Genomic DNA, 19,668 nt, shown 5'->3' with positions numbered 1-19,668 from the left:
CTCCCTGTACTGAGCCTGAGACAGACTCACTGTGTGTAACAGAGATGGACTATGATTTATGGACTCCCCACTCCAGGATTGGCTGAGGTCACTGACTCCATAAATGTATTTGATGAGTCTGTTATTTTAATCTTTCTTTAGTGAGGGGATGTTGGGCCACTGCCCAATCAATACTCAGGGCTATAGTACTGCCAAGATCTCTTATGATTACTTTTCATTGTTAAATATTTTAAAGTCAGGCTGAAATGGTAAAGAGAGGTGAGAGAGTATAGGAGGTGAAAGAGAAGGTTAAACTGAAATTGTGGCTGTCTCTTCCTTGTTCGGCCCATAGAAATGGAAAAACTATTCTATAGAATTACTAATCTATTTCTACAGAACAGCCTCACAGACTAGATTTCCATTTTATTCTCAAATCGAGGCCAAGCTGTTTCATTCATAAGTCAACAATAGGCAATAACAGGGGAGGTGTGAGGCTGGACTGCCTTTGTGTGCAAACTGTGCATACAACGCCAAGAATATCAAGTCAATCTCTCACATTAACGTTGGTAATTTGTTTGCTTACGGTTTCCCAGACACTGCATAATTGGCTAGGAGATATTGTTAGTTCAGGTGTTCCATGTAATTGAATTTTGTAATGACAATCCAGTGAATAAAATGGCTAAAGGATTATTAAAAGGAAGAATCGTGTATCTGAGGTTTCTTAGAAAGGGACCAATCAAACCTCTCCAGATTTGTGGATTCATTTCTATATTCAATCAATGTGTAATTTAGATGCAATTATAGTCGCCTAATTGTCTGGCTAATGTATTTTACATAATCATGTGGAATATAATTATTTTTTTGCAAAGTCCATAGTGGAATTGGTCTATTTGTGGGAGTCCACTTTAATTGATGGTAGTTCGTATTCCCCATGGGTTTTCATTTTGATTATCACCGTGCTTAGTTGATGTTAGAGGAGCATAGTTTATTAAAAGTAAAAAAAATTAATCGCCTGTCATATTTCAAATGTTAGAGGTGGTGTTCAATTATAATTTTGTCCCTGTGCAAATGATTTCATTTGCTAGAATTGTCAGGGTTATACAACTGGCATTGTACTTCAACTAATACAGATTTGTACCCTTTCATTTTCAAATGAGCCGTTGATTGCCTAGGTTTATTGTTCATTTTCCACGACTACTAATATGGCCTCCATATGTGAGAGTGTGTGAGAGTGTACTTCTGTGACTGTGTATGTCCCTCTTCATGTGCACATGTGTAAATAATAAGTGTACTGCATCCAGCTGGACAGAAGTGTTGACAGAGCCAGATTATATGTCTGATTGTAGTTGGGGGGAAAATCCTTGACTTGAGTTTGATTCAGCTGCCCAGTGCTGACCTGCTGCCTGGGCCCAATCAGTCACCTTGTCCTCCCTTTGACTTCTCACCCCCTGATCCTACTCTCCGGCCCCAGAGGAACAAGAGAAAACAACCAGAGAGCAGCTCGCCTATCAACATCTCTAGCCTTCTCCTAATCACCTTCCAACTACTAAAACGCTTTAGTCACTTCCAAACTCCCCGTCTCCTCTCTGCTAGGAATTCAATTGGATGTGGAGAGGATTTGATATCTCAAGGCCGTAGGTCAGTGAACAATCGATGGGGGGACAAAAACAAATCACATGCTGTGAGGTAATGCTTTATATGCTTTCTTTATGCTGGATTTAGGACCTCCTATGCATCATGTCTTCAACATCCGTCTTTTCAAATTGTATGATTGTGTATTTGCCTACAGCTGAACTCTTTGGGATAAGCCCTATCTGTTTTTCTTGACATTTTTTAGACAGTGTGAGTAGCGCCTAACAACAATCACAGACAGAGATGTTCCAATGAAGTGACAGAGAGGCAGAGTTCTATTTGCCACAACTGACATCTTCATCCTATCACTTTCCTTGTTTCTGCACCTTTGTGAATGCTGGCATCTGTGGTGTTTCCATGTGGATACGCTGCAGTGGACTGGGAATTTGCAGCATTCAGACAAGGCCACAGCAGCTTGGGTAGGTGGAGAGGAGTGCTGTGCAGGCAGGAGAGAGTGAGAGGGAGAAAGAGAGGGGAAAGAGGGAGAGGGAAAGAGGGAGATGGAGAAGGAGAGGGAAAGAGCGGGTTAGAGAGAGAGAGAGAGATGTCTCTCCAAGACTGAGCAAAACCAATACCTCCTTTGTGTTTTCGGTATTGCATCATGAATAAAGAGTGAAAAAGAGACAGCTAGTGAATAAAAGAACAACACGAGTCTGGAAAGACTATTGTAGCACTACAGTATACCCACTGAATAACAAAAACACAAATAGGAAAGGGAGAGAAAAATAAATTAAAAGGCCATGCAGCTACCAACCCATCAAACACATACCCTCGATAAATTCCAAAATATTTCTGCTCTCTCAGCTAGCTTACTCAATTTAATTAATTCCCCACAGTTTCAATTACATTTGAATATGATTTATACCAGCAAGTATACAAAGAATAGGCGAAAAAATACAGCCTTGATAAATTCTAATTCCAAATCAAGTCTTGCCATGCATTTTTCCCTTGTACATTTTGTGATTGCTAAAAATGCAATACATAAAGTGTCCTCTCCTAGTATTAAGATAATTAGAGAATTTATGAAATGTGATATTCTGAACCCCTGTAACTCTCTGCTTAATTAATTAGGCCATGTGACAAGCCATATTAATTTAATAGGATCCTGACATTGATATAACGCTTAGTATCATGTACAATGAATTACCTTATGCTTTGCTCTCATCTGATACACAATGTACTGTATGCGCCTTATCTGTATGTTAGTTATGATCAATGCACATTGAATGCTTCTTTTTCTTGTCCTCAAAGGGTCATATCCCCCGCTCTGTTGGACATTTTGTAATAGAGAAGAACTTGAGGTCCTGGTACACCCGCTAGCCTATCAGGTCACAGCGTGTTAGCTTTCTCTGAAGGGGAGAAATGGCTGGTTCAAGACGACGACACCAGAGATTCTCCTTCTTCACGTCACACATCCATATGGATCCGTATCTAATTATCAACGTCCCGCTTGCTATTTCTGCTCTAATTAGACAGTTAGACAAATGTGAAATAGATACATTTGTAGATACACTATAATTATCTTGGATTTTTACGATTTGCAAGACGTGAACTTCACATAATGGTTTTGGTCTAACCTCTTGGTCATTGCTAACTCAAATACATCCACTGGATCATTTAAAGGCCAGGTGCAGTCGAAAACGTGATTTCCTGTGTTTGATATATACACTACCGGTCAAAAGTTTTTGAACACCTACTCATTCAAGGGTTTTTCTTTATTTGTACTATTTTCTACATTGTAGAATAATAGTGAAGACATCAAAACTATAACACATATGGAATCATGTAGTAACCAAAAAAAGTGTTAAACAAACATATTGGAGATTCTTCAAAGTATCCACCCTTAGCCTTCACAGCTTTGCACACTCTTGGCATCCTCAGCAAAGCTGTCATCAAGGGAAAGGGTGGCCACATAGAAGAATCTCAAATATAACATTTATTTGGATTTGTTTAACACTTTTTTGGTTACTACATGATTCCATATGTGTAATTTCATAGTTTTGATTTCTTCACTATTATTCTACATTGTAGAAAATAGTAAAAAAATAAAGAAAAACCCTTGAATGAGTAGGTGTTCTAAAGGTTTCGACCGATAGTATACGTTTTTAAAAAGAAGTTGTGAAAATTTTGATAATGCCCTTTTAGTGGAAGAGTTGACATTTCAGGCTGTTCTGGTGGGATGGAATTTTGGACCCCCTGGTGACATCATCAGGCAGTAAATTGGTTAATAGACCAATTTGAAAGACAGTTCCAAACTTCTCTGCCAATAACAGCTCATTTTCAGTTTTCCCTCCCCACTCAGACCACTCCCAGACAGTCCAAGCAAAATTCTTGCTTGAAAAATTTCTCTTTGATAAGAAACTATTTTTGTTTATTTTTAAACATTTTAATTGAAAACAACAACACTAACGGTATTATATGTTACCCAGAAATGATTTGATATTGAGATAAAAACAATGTTTATTTTCCCCCAATTTTTTTTTAGTAGTTACTATCTTATCTCATCGCTACAACTCCAGTACGGGCTCGGGAGAGACGAAGGTCATGCGTCCTCCGAAACACAACCCAACCAAGCCGCACTGCTTCTTAACACAACGCGCATCCAACCCGGAAGCCAGCTGCACCAATGTGTCGGAGGAAACACCGTGCACCTGGCGACCTGGTTAGCGTACACATTGCCCGGCCCACCACAGGAGTCGCTGGTGTGCGACGAGACAAGGATATCCCTACCGCCCAAACCCTCCCTAACCTGGACGACGCTAGGCCAAATGTGCGTCGCCCCACGGACCTCCCAGTCGTGGCCGGCTGCGACAGAGCCTGGGCGTGAACCCAGAGTCTCTGGTGGCACAGTGCCCTAGACCACTGCGCCACCCGAGAAGCCCCAATGTTTATTTTCTATGAGATAAGAACCTGGTATGCATTACTCCGTCTGTATCCAGCATGTGTTGTACTGTAAGGGATGGTACTGTAAAGACTCAGTCAGTGTTATACCTAGAATTACATATAGAACAATGAACAGCGATTTATAGGACATTGTTGTGCCAAACAATTAGGCAACAGAGCAGCGCTTCTTAAAGTGTTCTTCAGTACAGGTTTGTAAATCAAACACATCAGTATCAAGCAACATCTCAACATCCTAAATGATGACATGGTTATCTTGTTGGTAATTGAATGACAGTAGTTATGTCCTTGAGGGAATAACTTTAGGTGTAATTTGCTCCCTACGAATTCCAATGTCTTCAGTTATTTTCATTTATATAGGCAGAGTATGTTTGTACTGGGCTCAGATGGTAAACTCAAGCTGGTTTACAGAGCCTGTTGTGTTGCCAGCAACCCACAGTTTCTGACCCTGTCCTCTTTTGTCCTTACTGGTGCTGTGCTCAGTTTTTCTCCATCTCCAAGGCAACCACCAGTGCATGCCATTGTGTTGGTGTTAGTTTGTCCACTGCTAAGGTGTTGCCTTCGTGTTTGATCACCCCCAGCGCAGCTTTGTCTTTGAGGCCCCTTCTTAGCCTCTAAAGCCTTTTAATTACACTGTTTGCCATTAATTCATAGGGCTCTGGTTAAAAGTAAGGCACTATATAGGGTGGGTGGGGGTCAGATGGGGAGATAGCAGTGCCTGCCTACGGTGCTTGTTTGCTTTGTGACTCTGTTCGATGTATTCCTGTCCGTGGGACAGCCAATTTGGAACATTTTAGAGACGTATGGTCAAACAGAAGCCACAGCAACACAAAAGCTTTGGGAACCTCTCTGCATCTGCATTGCCCATTTCCCACAGTCTACCAGCATGCCATACAGTACGTTCTGTGCCCAAGCTAAAGTACTGCCCTCCCAACCGTTACCCACATACTGTATCAAAGGGTCCTTTCACTCAGCAGGCAGCGGGCACAGTGATATTTTGCCTAGTGCTGAATAGAAAGCATTTGGAATACATTTTGTAGGTGATTACACTGCATGACAACAATGTGAAAACATACACTATATACATAAGTATGTGGACACCGCTTCAAATGAGTGGATTCAGCTTTTTCAGCCACACCCGTTGCTAAAAGGTGTATAAAATCGAGCATACAGCCATGCGATCTCCAAAGACAAATATTGGCAGTAGAATGGCCTGACAGAAGAGCTCAGTGACTTTCGAAATGGCACCGTCATAGGATGCCACCTTTCCAAATAGACAGTTACTCAAATTTCTGCCCTGCTAGAGCTGCCCCGGTCAACTGTAAGTGCTGTTTATTGTGAACTGGAGACGTCTAGGAGCACCAACGGCTCAGTTGCGAAGTTGTAGGCCACACAAGCTCCCAGTACGGGACCACTGAGTGCTGAAGCACGTAGCGACACTCACTACCAAGTTCCAAAGTGCCACGGGAAGCAACTTCAGCACAAGGACAAATCTGGGTTTGGCAGATGCCAGGAGAATGCTACCTGCCCCAATGCATAGTGTCAACTGTAAAGTTTGGTGGAGGAGGAATACGTTTCTGGGGCTGTTTTTCATGGTTCAGGCTTGGTCCCTTAGTTCCAGTGAAGGGAAATCTTAACGCTGCAGCATACATTGACATTTAGACGATTCTGTGATTCCAACTTTGTGGCAACAGTTTGGGGAAGGCCTTTTAATGTTTCAGCATGACAATGCCCCCGTGCACAAAGTAAGGTCTATATGGAAATAGTTTGCCGAGATCAGTGTGGAAGAACTTGTTTGGCTTGCACAGAGCCCTGACCACAACCACATCGAACACCTTTGGGATAAATTGGAATGCCTACTGCGAGCCAGGCCTAATTGCCCAACATCAGTGCCCGACCTCACTAATGCTCTTGTGGCTGAATGGAAGCAAGTCCCCGCAGCAATGTTCCAACATCTAGTTGAAGCAATGTTCCAACATCATGATTTTGAAATGAGATGTTTTGAGAATACTTTTGGTCATGTAGTATATTTAACCTTTTTTAATTCCATTTGAAAACAGAATTTGTGTCTTGTGAGGTGTGGCTGTGTTCTTAATTGCTGGGCTGTTTATAGTCTCTCTCTTTCTCTCTCCCTCTATGGGCCCCACTTTATTCATGCCTGAGGAATGGGGGCAAACAACATATTTTTTAATCAAACTTCCTGGAGAGATGTATTGTTATACTTTACAGTCACCTATGATTTTGTCCTGAAGTTCTGTGCAGATGTTCAAAGAGCAGGTGTCCACAAAATCTGTACAACTGAATTAAGTTATTCATTGAATAAAAAGAAAACCATTAAAAATAAGTATTTCATACTATCGGATTATTTGTGACACTTTCCTTCAAATGACAACAAAATGTCAACATTTTAATTAAGCAATTTACTTCCCATAAGAAATAGCTATTTGTTTTTATCTGTGTCAGTGGTAAACACTATAGGCCTGTATTGTGAATGTAGATAAATGTAATTGTAATGATTTAAGATTATTTTCAATTGTTTGATTGACAGTGCCAGATCAAAGTATTCCTGTCGTGTAGCTCTACACGTTTTCCGTCAGAAATAATGGATAATGCTCCTCCATTATATGCTTTTACCATTTTCCTGCAAAGAAATGCGAATCTAATTCTTGCTGAGAAAAGCCATGTATTGTAGTTTAGGGGGACGATGGTGCATGGATTTAACAATCAATAATACTGAAAGCCCTTTAAAATAGCAAGAAATAATATCTGAGGCTAATGTGCCACAAATTCTCATCTAAGACCCGGCGTTCTAACCTTCTTAGCGCAGCCCCTTGAGGAAATGGGAGATATGATTAGGAATTCGTTAGCAGGCTTCTATTTTTATGCTGATGACACACTTTCTCCTCCCGGGCTCCCGATGTTGCTGGCTCTTGACTTTCTCACCGTCTTTCTAAAACTAGATCAGCTCTTTACCACCATGTTGAAACGTGACATGAAGTTCACTGACTCACAAGTACACAGAGGTGCAGAGTGATACCAGTAGCACTGAGGAAATGGAGAAGGGAGAAGAAAAAAAGGCACTTTCTTTCATCTAGTCTGGTCACACATGTTGACTTCATGAGCTTGAATTTTTTAAATAAGAAACAGCTACAAACCACATACAGATATAATTTAGATTTGACTCTTTATTGTCCTGTGTGAGGCTTGATTAACCCTATTGATTGACTCTTTATAGACCTGTGTGAGGCTTGATTAGCCCTATTGATTTGACTCTTTATAGTCCTGTGTGTGGCTTGATTAGCCCTATTGATTAGACTCTTTATAGACCTGTGTGAGGCTTGATTAGCCCTATTGATTAGACTCTTTATAGACCTGTGTGAGGCTTGATTAGCCCTTTTGATTTGACTCTTTATAGACCTATGTGAGGCTTGATTAGCCCTATTGATTTGACTCTTTATAGTCCTGTGTGTGGCTTGATTAGCCCTATTGATTTGACTCTTTATAGTCATGTGTGTGGCTTGATTAGCCCTATTGATTTGACTCTTTATAGTCCCGTGTGTGGCTTGATTAGCCCTATTGATTTGAGTCTTTATAGTCCTGTGATTGATTGATTTGACTCTTTATAGTCCTGTGTGTGGCTTGATTAGCCCTATTGATTTGACTCTTTATAGTCCTGTGTGTGGCTTGATTAGCCCTATTGATTTGACTCTTTATAGTCCCGTGTGTGGCTTGATTAGCCCTATTGATTTGACTCTTTATAGTCCTGTGTGTGGCTTGATTAGCCCTATTGATTTGACTCTTTATAGTCCTGTGTGTGGCTTGATTAGCCCTATTGATTTGACTCTTTATTGTCCTGTGTGTGGCTTGATTAGCCCTATTGATTTGACTCCTTATAGACCTGTGTGAGGCTTGATTAGCCCTATTGATTTGACTCTTTATAGTCCTGTGTGTGGCTTGATTAGCCCTATTGATTTGACTCTTTATAGACCTGTGTGAGGCTTGATTAGCCCTATTGATTTGACTCTTTATAGTCCTGTGTGAGGCTTGATTAGCCCTATTGATTTGACTCTTTATAGTTCTGTGTGTGGCTTGATTAGCCCTTTTGATTTGACTCTTTATAGTCCTGTGTGTGGCTTGATTAGCCCTATTGATTTGACTCTTTATAGTCCTGTGTGTGGCTTGATTAGCCCTATTGATTTGACTCTTTATAGTCCTGTGTGAGGCTTGATTAGCTCTATTGATAAATGACACGAAAGATACACAAAACCAAAACACAGAGCAGAATCGAAGTCACGGCCTACCCAATCAGGCTGGTTTAAAATATATAAAAAATGGAAATAAATTATTTGTTGTATTGTATCCTGGCTAATTAGACATTTAGAAAATGCAGTAGGAAGATCATGGGATCTAATTGGCTATATCTCAATCATATGGCAAATTGCAAGCGGATAGCCTACAGTTGGGAAAGCCGACCTATTGCAATATTTCAAAATCCAATTGCAGTATAATTATTTAAGCGTGAAGTGTAGTGCAGTGAATTTTTTTTTCTAGGCCTAGTCTACACCAGGACTAATCTCTTGGCACTATCGGAGAGTGTCGGCCATATCCTCTGTGAGTGCACGTATTCAATGTCTTTATTATTGGGTGAGTCGGTGCCACTGGAAAGTTTAGGACAGTAATTTCCTCCTCCAGTCAAGATGGACGTCATAAGGTACAACGCGCCTCCCCTTTGTGCAGGCCTAGATTGGATGGTTACATTCATAACAAGGTCATTTTTATTGATCTCAGTTTGTCAGTGTCAGTGAAGTAGCCTAAGCCCACCCTGTCATTTTTATAGTAGCCTATCAAAGAGTCTGATAATGTCTCCGACACATTTCTAAGACACTTTACATAATGTGTTCATAAAAAATATAGATTCTAGATGAAGTTGAGCTAATCCCTCAAACATGAACCTCACACGCCGCCTATGAAGTTGTTTAATTTCATTGTTTGTTTACTGTCGGACTTGGACAGACGGCCTGTTTTGTCAGCGGTGTTGTTGTAAGCGGTTGCGCTGCCTATTTAGCACCTAATAAGGCCTAATAACGGGCTTGTTTTCCAAGGGGAATTTGTGTTGTTTCTTGGTCACATTTATCATGTGTTATATGTTACATCATCCAATGTGATTGAAACAAATTTTCACTTAAATATGATGAGGTATTTCTGCTGTGTTTCTGCTGAAAGATGTTGGCCCAGTCACTTTTATTTAGGTCCAGCCACACGGCAATATCTGCCTGCACCACTGACACAGAGCTAAACAGTTTTGTTGATATTCAGCATGTTTGTATTGTGTGTATGTCCCATCATGTTTGGAGCAGATTACAGTGTATCTGTCCACAGCCCCTCCTCCCCTGGCTCTGTCTTCTCTGTGGTTCAGGTATTGTGTCCTGGCCAGGCAGGCAAACATACCCTTTTCACACTATCAGACCAAACTGTACTGTGCTGGCTTGGTTATTTTCCTTTCACAGCACAGTTCCATTCCAGCACAGTTCCAGCAACTATGGTGGTTGCGTAACCAGGCCGGCACAATACAGTTAGACTCTGCTTGGTTCGGCTGAGTAGTGTGAAAAAGGTAACTGGCTTGCCTTGCAGCCTATAGGCCCTGGGTGCTGAGGGAACAGACAGATAGTCACTAGCTGGCCGCAGCATTTGTTTCCCATTGAAAAGGATTACAGATCCTGACGGCCATGATTAATCACCCAGCGGCAGACATCTGAATACGAACCGGGAAAGGTTCAACTTTTTAATTCATCCCACACGCAATCTATTCAAACCAGCTGTTGGCGGCTCTCCTCTCTCCCTCTCCTAATTTACCTCTCTCTTTTCTTCTCAGTGACCACCACCTTCCACCATCTTTCTCTCCTCATCCATGCCTCACATAATTATCTAGGGAAGACTGCTTGTTGCAATTGTGTTGGTTTAGGACATCATTTGGGGCTCTTTTTTTGTTCGAGATGGGTTTCTTTCTTCCTTTGTGAGAATAGATAATTGACTTTTTTGTTGAGGCGTTTTGGGATCACTGTTCTGTCAGCAATGAATGACCTTTATGGAGCTCTGTGCATCATATTGTTTTGTGTGTGTGTGTGTGTGTGTGTGTGTGTGTGTGTGTGTGTGTGTGTGCGTGCGTGTGCGTGCACAAACCTACCTAGGAAAATACAGTCCTCCTCAGTACCAGGTGTGAAGACATTAGAGTCAAATAACCTTTGAAAAACCCATTTTCTTGTGAAACAATTATTCATATTTAGGGGTCATTATCCTGTAGGTACCTTTATGTTAGAGGCAGAGGTGCCACCATACTTATAACCAGCAGCCATATAATCAGGGGAGTCATATTAAGAGTCCGCAGGTAATATGGTACAGCCTGAAATCCCAGGAGCCAAATGAACAGGGACAGCTACACTGCTTAATGCAACGTAGCCTAGCAACAGATACCGTGATGGCTGTTGGAAACATACTCTCATATTTATGTTTACATGAGAGAATGATTTGTCTGTCAGCCTGATGGTTCCTAATGTTCTTCTCCCAGGAGCATTCTCTCTGCAGCGAATGCTGGCTGACACTCACCCTTAAGGACAGCCTGTCCCTTCCTCCCTTCCCAAAAGTCATGAATAGTTAATGTTTTAATACTGCAAGTATGCAAATAATGGAAATGGCATTTGATGTGGAGCAGGGTGGTTTGAAATGCACTGAAAACAAGTGCATTGAAAATGTATGTGAAACCGTAAGAAATTGAGAACTTACTGCGTCCAAGAGAAGGCCTGTTGACTGGATCAATAAGTAAGCACTATAAATATAATATGTAGGAGCAAGGAGAGAAGATCGTTCTACAAAGAGCCCTATTCTTCATACCTGGGAATTTGGTGTCATCATGTCATGCCCATATTGGCATTATATTATCGTCTTAACACAAGCCGTGAACTATCTCTAGTTCTATTAATAACGTTTTATTCTGGTTCGGTCACGTGCTGAGGAAAAACTCCTGGTCCTGTACTGTATCTATAACATCTTGGGCCTGTTTCCCGGTTTTGCATTGAACATGCTTTTTACGTAGTCTATAGACTTAAACGTGTCCAGAAAAGTGACCCATACAGTAGCCTATATGTACTGTATATGACTTAACTGATCTCCTCCCTCTCTTCACTGTATGCAGAGGTCCTCTAGGGACACACAAAGCCTACATCAACTCAATTAGCTGGGCACAGCCTGAGTATTACCATCAGAGATTAGATTTCAGTGTGCGTTGTTTACCGGAGAAGAGTGGTTCGTAGAATAATATCTTTACAATTTGTGTTAGAGAAAAGTGATGATGTTATCGTAGCGCAGAACAATAAAGATAGACCTACTCCTGCTTTAAAATAATAAGTTTTGTTTTTATTATATTCTTTTATTTCTTCTTTGTTTGTACAAGTTTGCTCAGTCTGTTTATTGAAGGAAATGTTATTTCTGTATGTGAAGTATGCCTGTTTGATTTTTGTCAAATGCCACACACAAAAAGACTTGCTCCTGCGTCTGGCTAAGTGATAATGTCTGTAGGGGCTTGAAGAAGTAGAAAGTCAACCTTTTGTCGTAGTAGGGTTTATACCTACATTCCTCTACTGTACACTGGGGAAAGTTGTGATCTTGTCTCCATGGTTACATAAGTGCTTTTGAACTGGTGGGAACCAGATCATGTGGCTGATGGACTTTTCAAATCAAACTTTTTTTTATATAGCACATTTGTTACACTGAAAGGATTTCAAAGTGCTTAACAAATAAAATAACAAAAGGAGAGAAAGATAAGAACAATATGTTTTGTAAATTAGATTAATTAAAATAATAAAACAATAATAAAAACAAATGTGGACATGAGAGACTAATAAATATTATACAGTACCAGTCAAAGGTTTGAACACACCTACTCATTCAAGGGTTTTTCTTTATTTTTTACTATTTTCAACGTTGTAGAATAGTCGTGAAGACATCAAAACTATGAAGTAACACATATGGAATCATGTAGTAACCAAAAAAGTGTCAAACAAATCAACATGTATTTTATATTTAAGATTGCCTTGATGACTGCTTTGCACACTCTTGGCATTCTCTCAACCAGCTTCCCCTGGAATGTTTTTCCAACAGTCTTGAAGGAGTTCCCACATATGGTGAGCACTTGTTGGCTGCTTTTCCTTCACTCTGCCGTGCAACTCATCCCAAACCATGTCAATTGGGTTGAGGTCTGGTGATTGTGGAGGCCAGGTCGTCTGATGCAGCACTCCATCACTCTCCTTCTTGGTCAAATAGCCCTTACAAGGCCTGGAGGTGTGTTGGGTCATTGTCCTGTTGAAAATCAAATGATAGTCCCACTAAGCACCCCCACACCATCACACCTCTTCCTTCATGCTTCACAGTGGGAACCACACATGCGGATATCATCTGTTCACCTACTCTGCGTCTCTCACAAAGACACAGCGGTTGGAACCAAAATTCTCAAATTTGGACTCATCCGACCAATGGACAGATTTCCACCGCTCTAATGTCCATTGCTCGTGTTTATTGCCCCAATCAAGTCTATTCTTCTTATTGGTGTCCTTTAGTAGTGGTTTCTTTGCAGCAATTCGACCATGAAGACCTGATTCACGCGGTCTCCTCTGAACAGTTGATGTTGAGATGTGTCTGTTACTTGAACTCTGAGCATTTATTTGGGCTGCAATTTAAGGTGCAGTTAATGCTAATGAATTTATCCTCTGCAGCAGGGGAAACTCTGGGTCTTCCTTTCTTGTGGCGGTCCTCATTAGAGCCAGTTTCATCATAGCGCTTGATGGTTTTTGCGACTTCAATTGAAGAAACTTTCAAAGTTCTTGAAATGTTCCATATTGATCTTCATGTCTTAAAGTAATGATGGGCTGTCATTTCTCTTTGCTTATTTGAGCTGTTCTTGCATAATATGGACTTGATATTTTACCAAATAGGGCTATCTTCTGTATACCACCCCTACCTTGCCACAACACAACTGATTGGCTCAAACGTATTACGAAGGAAAGAAATTCCACAAATGAACTTTTAACAAGGCACACCTGTTACTTGAAATGTATTCCAGGTGACTACCTCATGAAGCTGGTTGAGAGATTTCCAAGAGTGTGAAAAGTTGTCATCAAGGCAAAGGTTGGCTACTTTGAAGAATCTCAAATATATAAAATGTATTTTGATTTGTTTTAGACTTTTTTGGTTACTATGAGATTCCATACGTGTTATTTCATAGTTTTGATTGCTTCACTATTGTTCTACAATGTAGAAAATAGTAAAAAACAAAGAAAAACCCTTGAATGAGCAGGTGTGTCCAAACTTTGACTGGTACTGTATATAGAATGGAATAAAATAATCAAATAGATAGTATGATTAAAAGCACCCTAAGTAAAAGCATGGCTAAAAAGGTGTCTTAAGATTTTTCTTAAAAATGGCTACAGTTTCTGAGGCTCTCAGATCCTCCTGCAGGCTGATCCAATGGCCAGTACCATTGTGGCTGAAAGCAGCCTCAGCAAACGTTTGGTTCTGACCTTTAGAACAACCAAAATACCAGTGCCAGAGCATCTGAGGAACAGCTGAGAGCACATATCTTCAAAGCATATCAGACATGTATTTGGGTGCAAGGCCATGTAGTGCTTTAAAGATCAATAAAGTGATTTTAAAATCAATTCTAAAACGAACAGGCAAACAATGCAGGGACTTTAAAATAGGTGTTATGTGAGCGTTACATGGACTTCTACATGTCACTTCCTCTTTTTATTTTCCTGACCACTGCTGCTCCTGACCACTGTTGATGTGTGGATGCTTTTCTGGTGCTTTACAGCAGCTGAAGCATCACCCAGGTGGGTGCTACACTGTTGGTAATGGAGGATCCGCTACCTACGGAGGTGTGGATACTATGGAGGATCTGTGAACGTCGGTCAGGGCGATGGGCCCTGATGAAGAGCTCCTGGCTTGTCTGGCAGGCTGTCTTTCTCCCTCGCTGTACTGTATCATTGATGCGCCCTCCGCTAACACCCTACTTACTGACTTTTCCAAAGTGCCTCAACACCATTAGTTTTCCATCTTTCATTTCTTGTTCATTGAAGAATGATGTATTTTGTTAACAAGAGGACCATAATTTAAATACATTTCTAAACTTTTTTACGCTTTCCTAAATGGTTTTTAAACATATTGTATCCACATGTGCAGTTGTATTGTGTTTTTAAACTAATTCAAATACATAATTTCATAAAGAAGCATACTGCACTTGACTTGTTGTTGAATTTAGGATTGGCAGAATGACAAGGTGTCATCTCATCCAATGAAAGTCGTACAAAACTGTCAGTCTGTCGTTACGAAACAACAGAGTGCATGAATGCAGCTTTGACTACATGCTAATGGCTTCCCCTAACGGTCGATCATTGCTGTGTTGTTAGCCACATGCTAATGTGTTTATATTATATGAGAGCTCCTCAATGGCATGCTGTTAGCTTTATGCTAATGAAGTTAAGAAAGCGTTAATCACTGCTGCGCTGTTTGCCACATGCTCATCTATTGCTACATCATCACGGCGATGTGTTCCAGAGGTTAGCAAAACAGTGGCGTAACACATGATCGCTCTTTATGAGTCTGGGGCCAGGAAGAGAGAGAGGGCCCTCAGACGACGCTAAAAAGACGCTAATGACAAGCCATTCAACGCAATCCAATTATGCAAAAGGAGCCTAAACAATTCCATCATCCCCTAAATTAGATTGTCCTAATGAGATGAAGGCACCAATTAATCCTGAATTAATTTCTACAGCTCATTTTCCCCCAGAAAATACTCTAAAATGCAAATACAAACCAGAGAAAAGACGGATAGGTGCCCTTCTGCATGGGGTTTTGGAGCAGTTTCAGATCATTTGTTGTGTTTTGGGTTTAATTGAGCTTAGCACAGAGGTGCATCAAAAAGGAAGAAAGATAACACAAGGAAGGGTGATGGACATTTAAATTGATTTCAGTGGGTTCAGTTTGAGGAAAGCGTTACGGGTGTCTGGGAAAATATCCTCAACATACTAACTGATTCGGACCAACTCAGGAGAGTGAGAAGAGCATCAGAAGAGTCCACAAAGATATGTCTGGCTGTGCCCTAGTCAGAATTTTAAAACAAAGCAATTAAGAATTTTGTTCATTATCATCCTCACATTCCAAATTGTTTGCCTGCCAGCTGTCTGGAGTTGTGATAATTGAGTGATTTGACACATTTTTACAACAGCTTTCCCGAAACAGACTCCCCATCACCAGTGAGCTCTTATTTACAGAAAGGCACAATTTAGAAAGCTGTGATTCACATAGTTGGTTTTTAAGACATTTACTCAAATCTGCCATTCACTGTTTCAGTTTGAGTCTAGCTGGTGGAGGGAGAGACTTTTTGCACTTTCATGTATTGTAACATAACTTTTTTAATTGCCTACTGTTTGAATCTTTCTTTTTAATTTAACAGTCTAACAGTGATGTCAGAAATAGAAGGACTCTCCGTAACCAGGCCCTGCTCACAACAGAACCACTGGTGCACATAAGCTAATTATACAAGAAATCAAGTATTGAAAGGTGACCGCATGCATATTGATTGCAGAGCCAAGCACTGCCAGGTTCTAAATCACCAAACACTAATGAATAATTTTCCTGTTGGGAGAACTACATTTTATTTTATTTTGTTTGACACCATACCTGGCTGTACATACACCGATGATGTTTCATAGTGACAACTAAGCATCTAAACAGCTGAACTTAATCCTGATGTTCCTGTTTGTGTTTGTTTGGACTGTTCTTGGAATCCATAACCAAATCTTGCACCAGACTAGTTTTGACCATATGTACCATATGTATATTTTGTGACAATGTCATTTTCATTACATGTATGGTTTGTATACACTATAATGGTTGCTTACAGAAGTGTTCTCTCCACAGGTTTTGTAGTCTAGATGCCTTCTTGTTCACTTCAAGCCTCTGGAATAAGAGAGAAAAGACTAAACCAATGGATTGTGACACAGAGAAAAGATATCTGAAATAAGAGCCACTCTCCTTCACCTCCTACCTACCTCAACCCCCTCTTCTCCCCCTCTTCCCCTCTCTCTCCCACCCTCCCTGTCTTCCACTCTCTCTCTGTGTGTGTTGTGCAGTAGTTATTTTTCGTCTTGGCGAGGCTGGGCAGTAAATACCATGCTCCTCAGACCACGGACCTGATGTGACCCTGCAACCCCCGTGTCTCCAACGCCTCTCCCAAGGTTCCTGGTTCCAAGGCCTTTCTGATGCACCGATGCTATGGCTGCAGCGCGGCCCAGGCCTGTAATTCACCCTGCTGCTAAATCGCCTGCCAGCAGCTATTGATTTTTGTTTCCCCAACCTCCAGTAGAGAGGGAAAGAAAAGATTAAAAACACTTTGTCAGTTTGGTGGGGAATAAAAATTCTGTGCAAGGGGATACCTAGGAGGCCAAGAGGTCAGGGCTGAGGCACTGTATGTCTTTATGGCTTTAACTGTTTCCTCACCACATACAAATCTCTCTCTCTGTTCTGTCTCTGTGATTCCCTGCTTAGTGGAGAGAAAATACTGCAGTGGTGGAGAAGGGATGAAGGTATGGGGCTCGTTACGTAACACCGCCCCTGTACTTGGTAATCTCGCTTCTGCTTTATGAGGGAGCCTTATGGTTAGGAGTCTGCAGCACCCAACACTTCTGTCTTATCCCTGCCAGTTAGGAAGGACTAGTTACTAACTTTTAGCTGCTAAAGCTAGGTTATTTATCATCCAATCTGATTACATAGTACCTTGACTTCAAACTGAGAAGAATAGCTTGTCTGGGTATGCTAATTAAGGCTATATAAGCTGCACTTTCCCCCATCCTACACAATTACAACAAAAACTCTATTCAGAGTATGAAGTAGCAGCCTACCTGTTGGCTCTTGGCCTGTCATTTTAATTCCATCCTCCATTGAGCTCCTAACTTGCTTGCCATTGCACCCATAGAGCCAGAACCTATCGCTGCTTTGATGATTGGCCAACAACAACAACAAGCTACACAGACGTGCCTATCTCGTGAAAAGCCTGAGCATAAAGGAGACCATTTTCTATCTTTCTCGGGGCCAAACAGTTATAATAACACGTACCGGAGACCCGTGACAATCAAACCAGATCTGAGCCGGATCTGAAGGTACACTACAGAATTTTGGACCCAACCCACCCACTCGGATCCTAGGTCGGCACTGGATAATCAGGTTCGGCTGGACCCATGAAGACCTCTATGTCTGAGTATTTTCAATCTAAGTGCACAAAGCAACACCTTATATAAACAGCCTCAGTAACAAAATACTGTCTGTGGGCTGGGTAAAGTGTACATGGTCAACTTAGAATATCCTTCTAAAGAGAACTTCAAGGAACTGCTCATGACCGACGTCCATCCTATTGCATCATACTGCATGTCTGTCTGTACCATGATTAGAACAGACTTTTTGGCCAAACACTTTCTTTACAGATTAATATTCCTTTAGCATTACTGTATCTCATCAGCCTATAGAAATCAGCCTGCTTGTGTCGTGTTGCTTGCTTAACTGCCAACAGATAGAATGCTTGGAGGGAAAGTAATCCTGAAAGAACTGGTTGCCTGTTCCAAGGCAGATCACTGCATATTCACTTATTAACATAAGCCTCTGAGCTTGCAGATTAGTCATGTCTCCAAAGTGGACTCTCTTACCGTGTCCCACTGGTTTTTGTTTGCGTGTGTGCTTTTGTGTGCACCCTTTTGTACAATGAATGTGTGTGTGTGTGCATGCGTGCAGCTAGATGGTACGTACTTGTGTGTGTGTGTGTGTGTGTGTGTGTGTGTGTGTGTGTGTGTGTGTGTGTGTGTGTGTGTGTGTGTGTGTGTGTGTGTGTGTGTGTGTGTGTGTGTGTGTGTGTGTGTGTGTGTGTGTGTGTGTGTGCAGCTAGGTGGTACGTGCTCATCCATGCCTAGACACATGGCTTTGTCTTGTCCTGGCACCATGCTCGGCTCACCAGATGTTCCCCTGTTTTATCATGGTCCTCCAGCGCTACATGTTTCAGGGGACAGTTGTGCTGTGTTAAGAGCATCCCGCTGGCTGCTCATACACAACCTGCGCTTTTTCTTTTCATTGTAGTCTTTCTTTGTCGAAAAAGAAATTGCTATCTCCAACAATTCATAAGAGACTTCATTTTTTTGTCATTTTATAATGTGGACCCATAGAACAGTTTACATGTGTTTATAAAAAAATGTTTTATATGGAATAATAGTAATTGACAATGTCATGATAAAAATAGGTTAAATAAATATATCTGACTATTCCTGTTTTAACCAGCCTACCTGTCATGTGAGGCCTGCCTACAGTATCTCGTCCTATAGTATTCTTTATTTGATGTGATCTTTCTGGGTGCAACGACAGGGTACAACGGGTTAACATTATTGCGGTAGCATTTTTTACTGTGCTCTGGTCCTCACTGGTTAAACGATCACAGGTGGACCTTGTGTAGATTAGTATTGGCATGATAAAGGGGAAGGATACACACACAGACAGACACACACATGCTAAGCAGCTGAGATACACCCAGGTGGAATTGGAACAAGCTGTCCCCCCCTTGTCCACCCTGCTAGTCACCCACCCATCACACACACCCACTCAGAAAAACATGAAGTAAATCTGTCAAATAAGGCACCACTTGTTATGAAGGGGAAGATTCAGATGTATTAATTCAAAAATGAAGCATGCCCGTTGACAGAGGGACAGCTCTTCTCCATCTGTCATTGTTGAAGCCACACACGTCTGAATCCGGCGTTCATTTGTCTTGTCGTCCCTGACAGTCAGATTTTCCCAGCGCACTCCCACCCAGGGATTTTTTTGGAGGGAGGCAGACATGAAAAAAAGGAAAACAATCTCGTGACAAGGAGAGGAGTTGTCTTTTTATGAATGCAAATTCATTTGTGAAAATTCAAGGAGCAGCTAGTGGGCTCATCAGTCTCCCTCTCGCCAGCAGGCAAAATGAAAGCACAGAGCTCTATGAGGTTGGGGTGCTTACAGCCTTACAGCTAAAGAGCCTATAGCTAATGTAAACAGGCATGGAAGTCTGGTGGCTGGTTGGCTGACAAT

The 19,668-nt window shown here is 41.3% G+C and overlaps 1 protein-coding gene across 1 annotated transcript in view; it reads left to right on the top strand.

The window, feature by feature from the left end:
• The window catches only part of LOC124040664 (regulator of G-protein signaling protein-like), a 33,985-nt gene extending 19,195 nt beyond the window's left edge, over positions 1-14,790 (top strand). The window contains exon 18 of the mRNA XM_046357743.1: positions 14,375-14,790. Coding sequence (XP_046213699.1) covers positions 14,375-14,381 — 7 coding nt within the window. The 3' untranslated portion in view covers positions 14,382-14,790. The remainder of the gene's footprint in view (positions 1-14,374) is intronic.
• Positions 14,791-19,668: the final 4,878 nt, after the last annotated feature.

Source organism: Oncorhynchus gorbuscha, linkage group LG08, assembly GCF_021184085.1.
Source record: "Oncorhynchus gorbuscha isolate QuinsamMale2020 ecotype Even-year linkage group LG08, OgorEven_v1.0, whole genome shotgun sequence".
Lineage (NCBI taxonomy): Eukaryota > Metazoa > Chordata > Actinopteri > Salmoniformes > Salmonidae > Oncorhynchus > Oncorhynchus gorbuscha.
The sequence above is the reverse complement of the archived record's forward strand: the minus strand, read 5'-3'. Positions and strand labels throughout refer to the sequence as shown.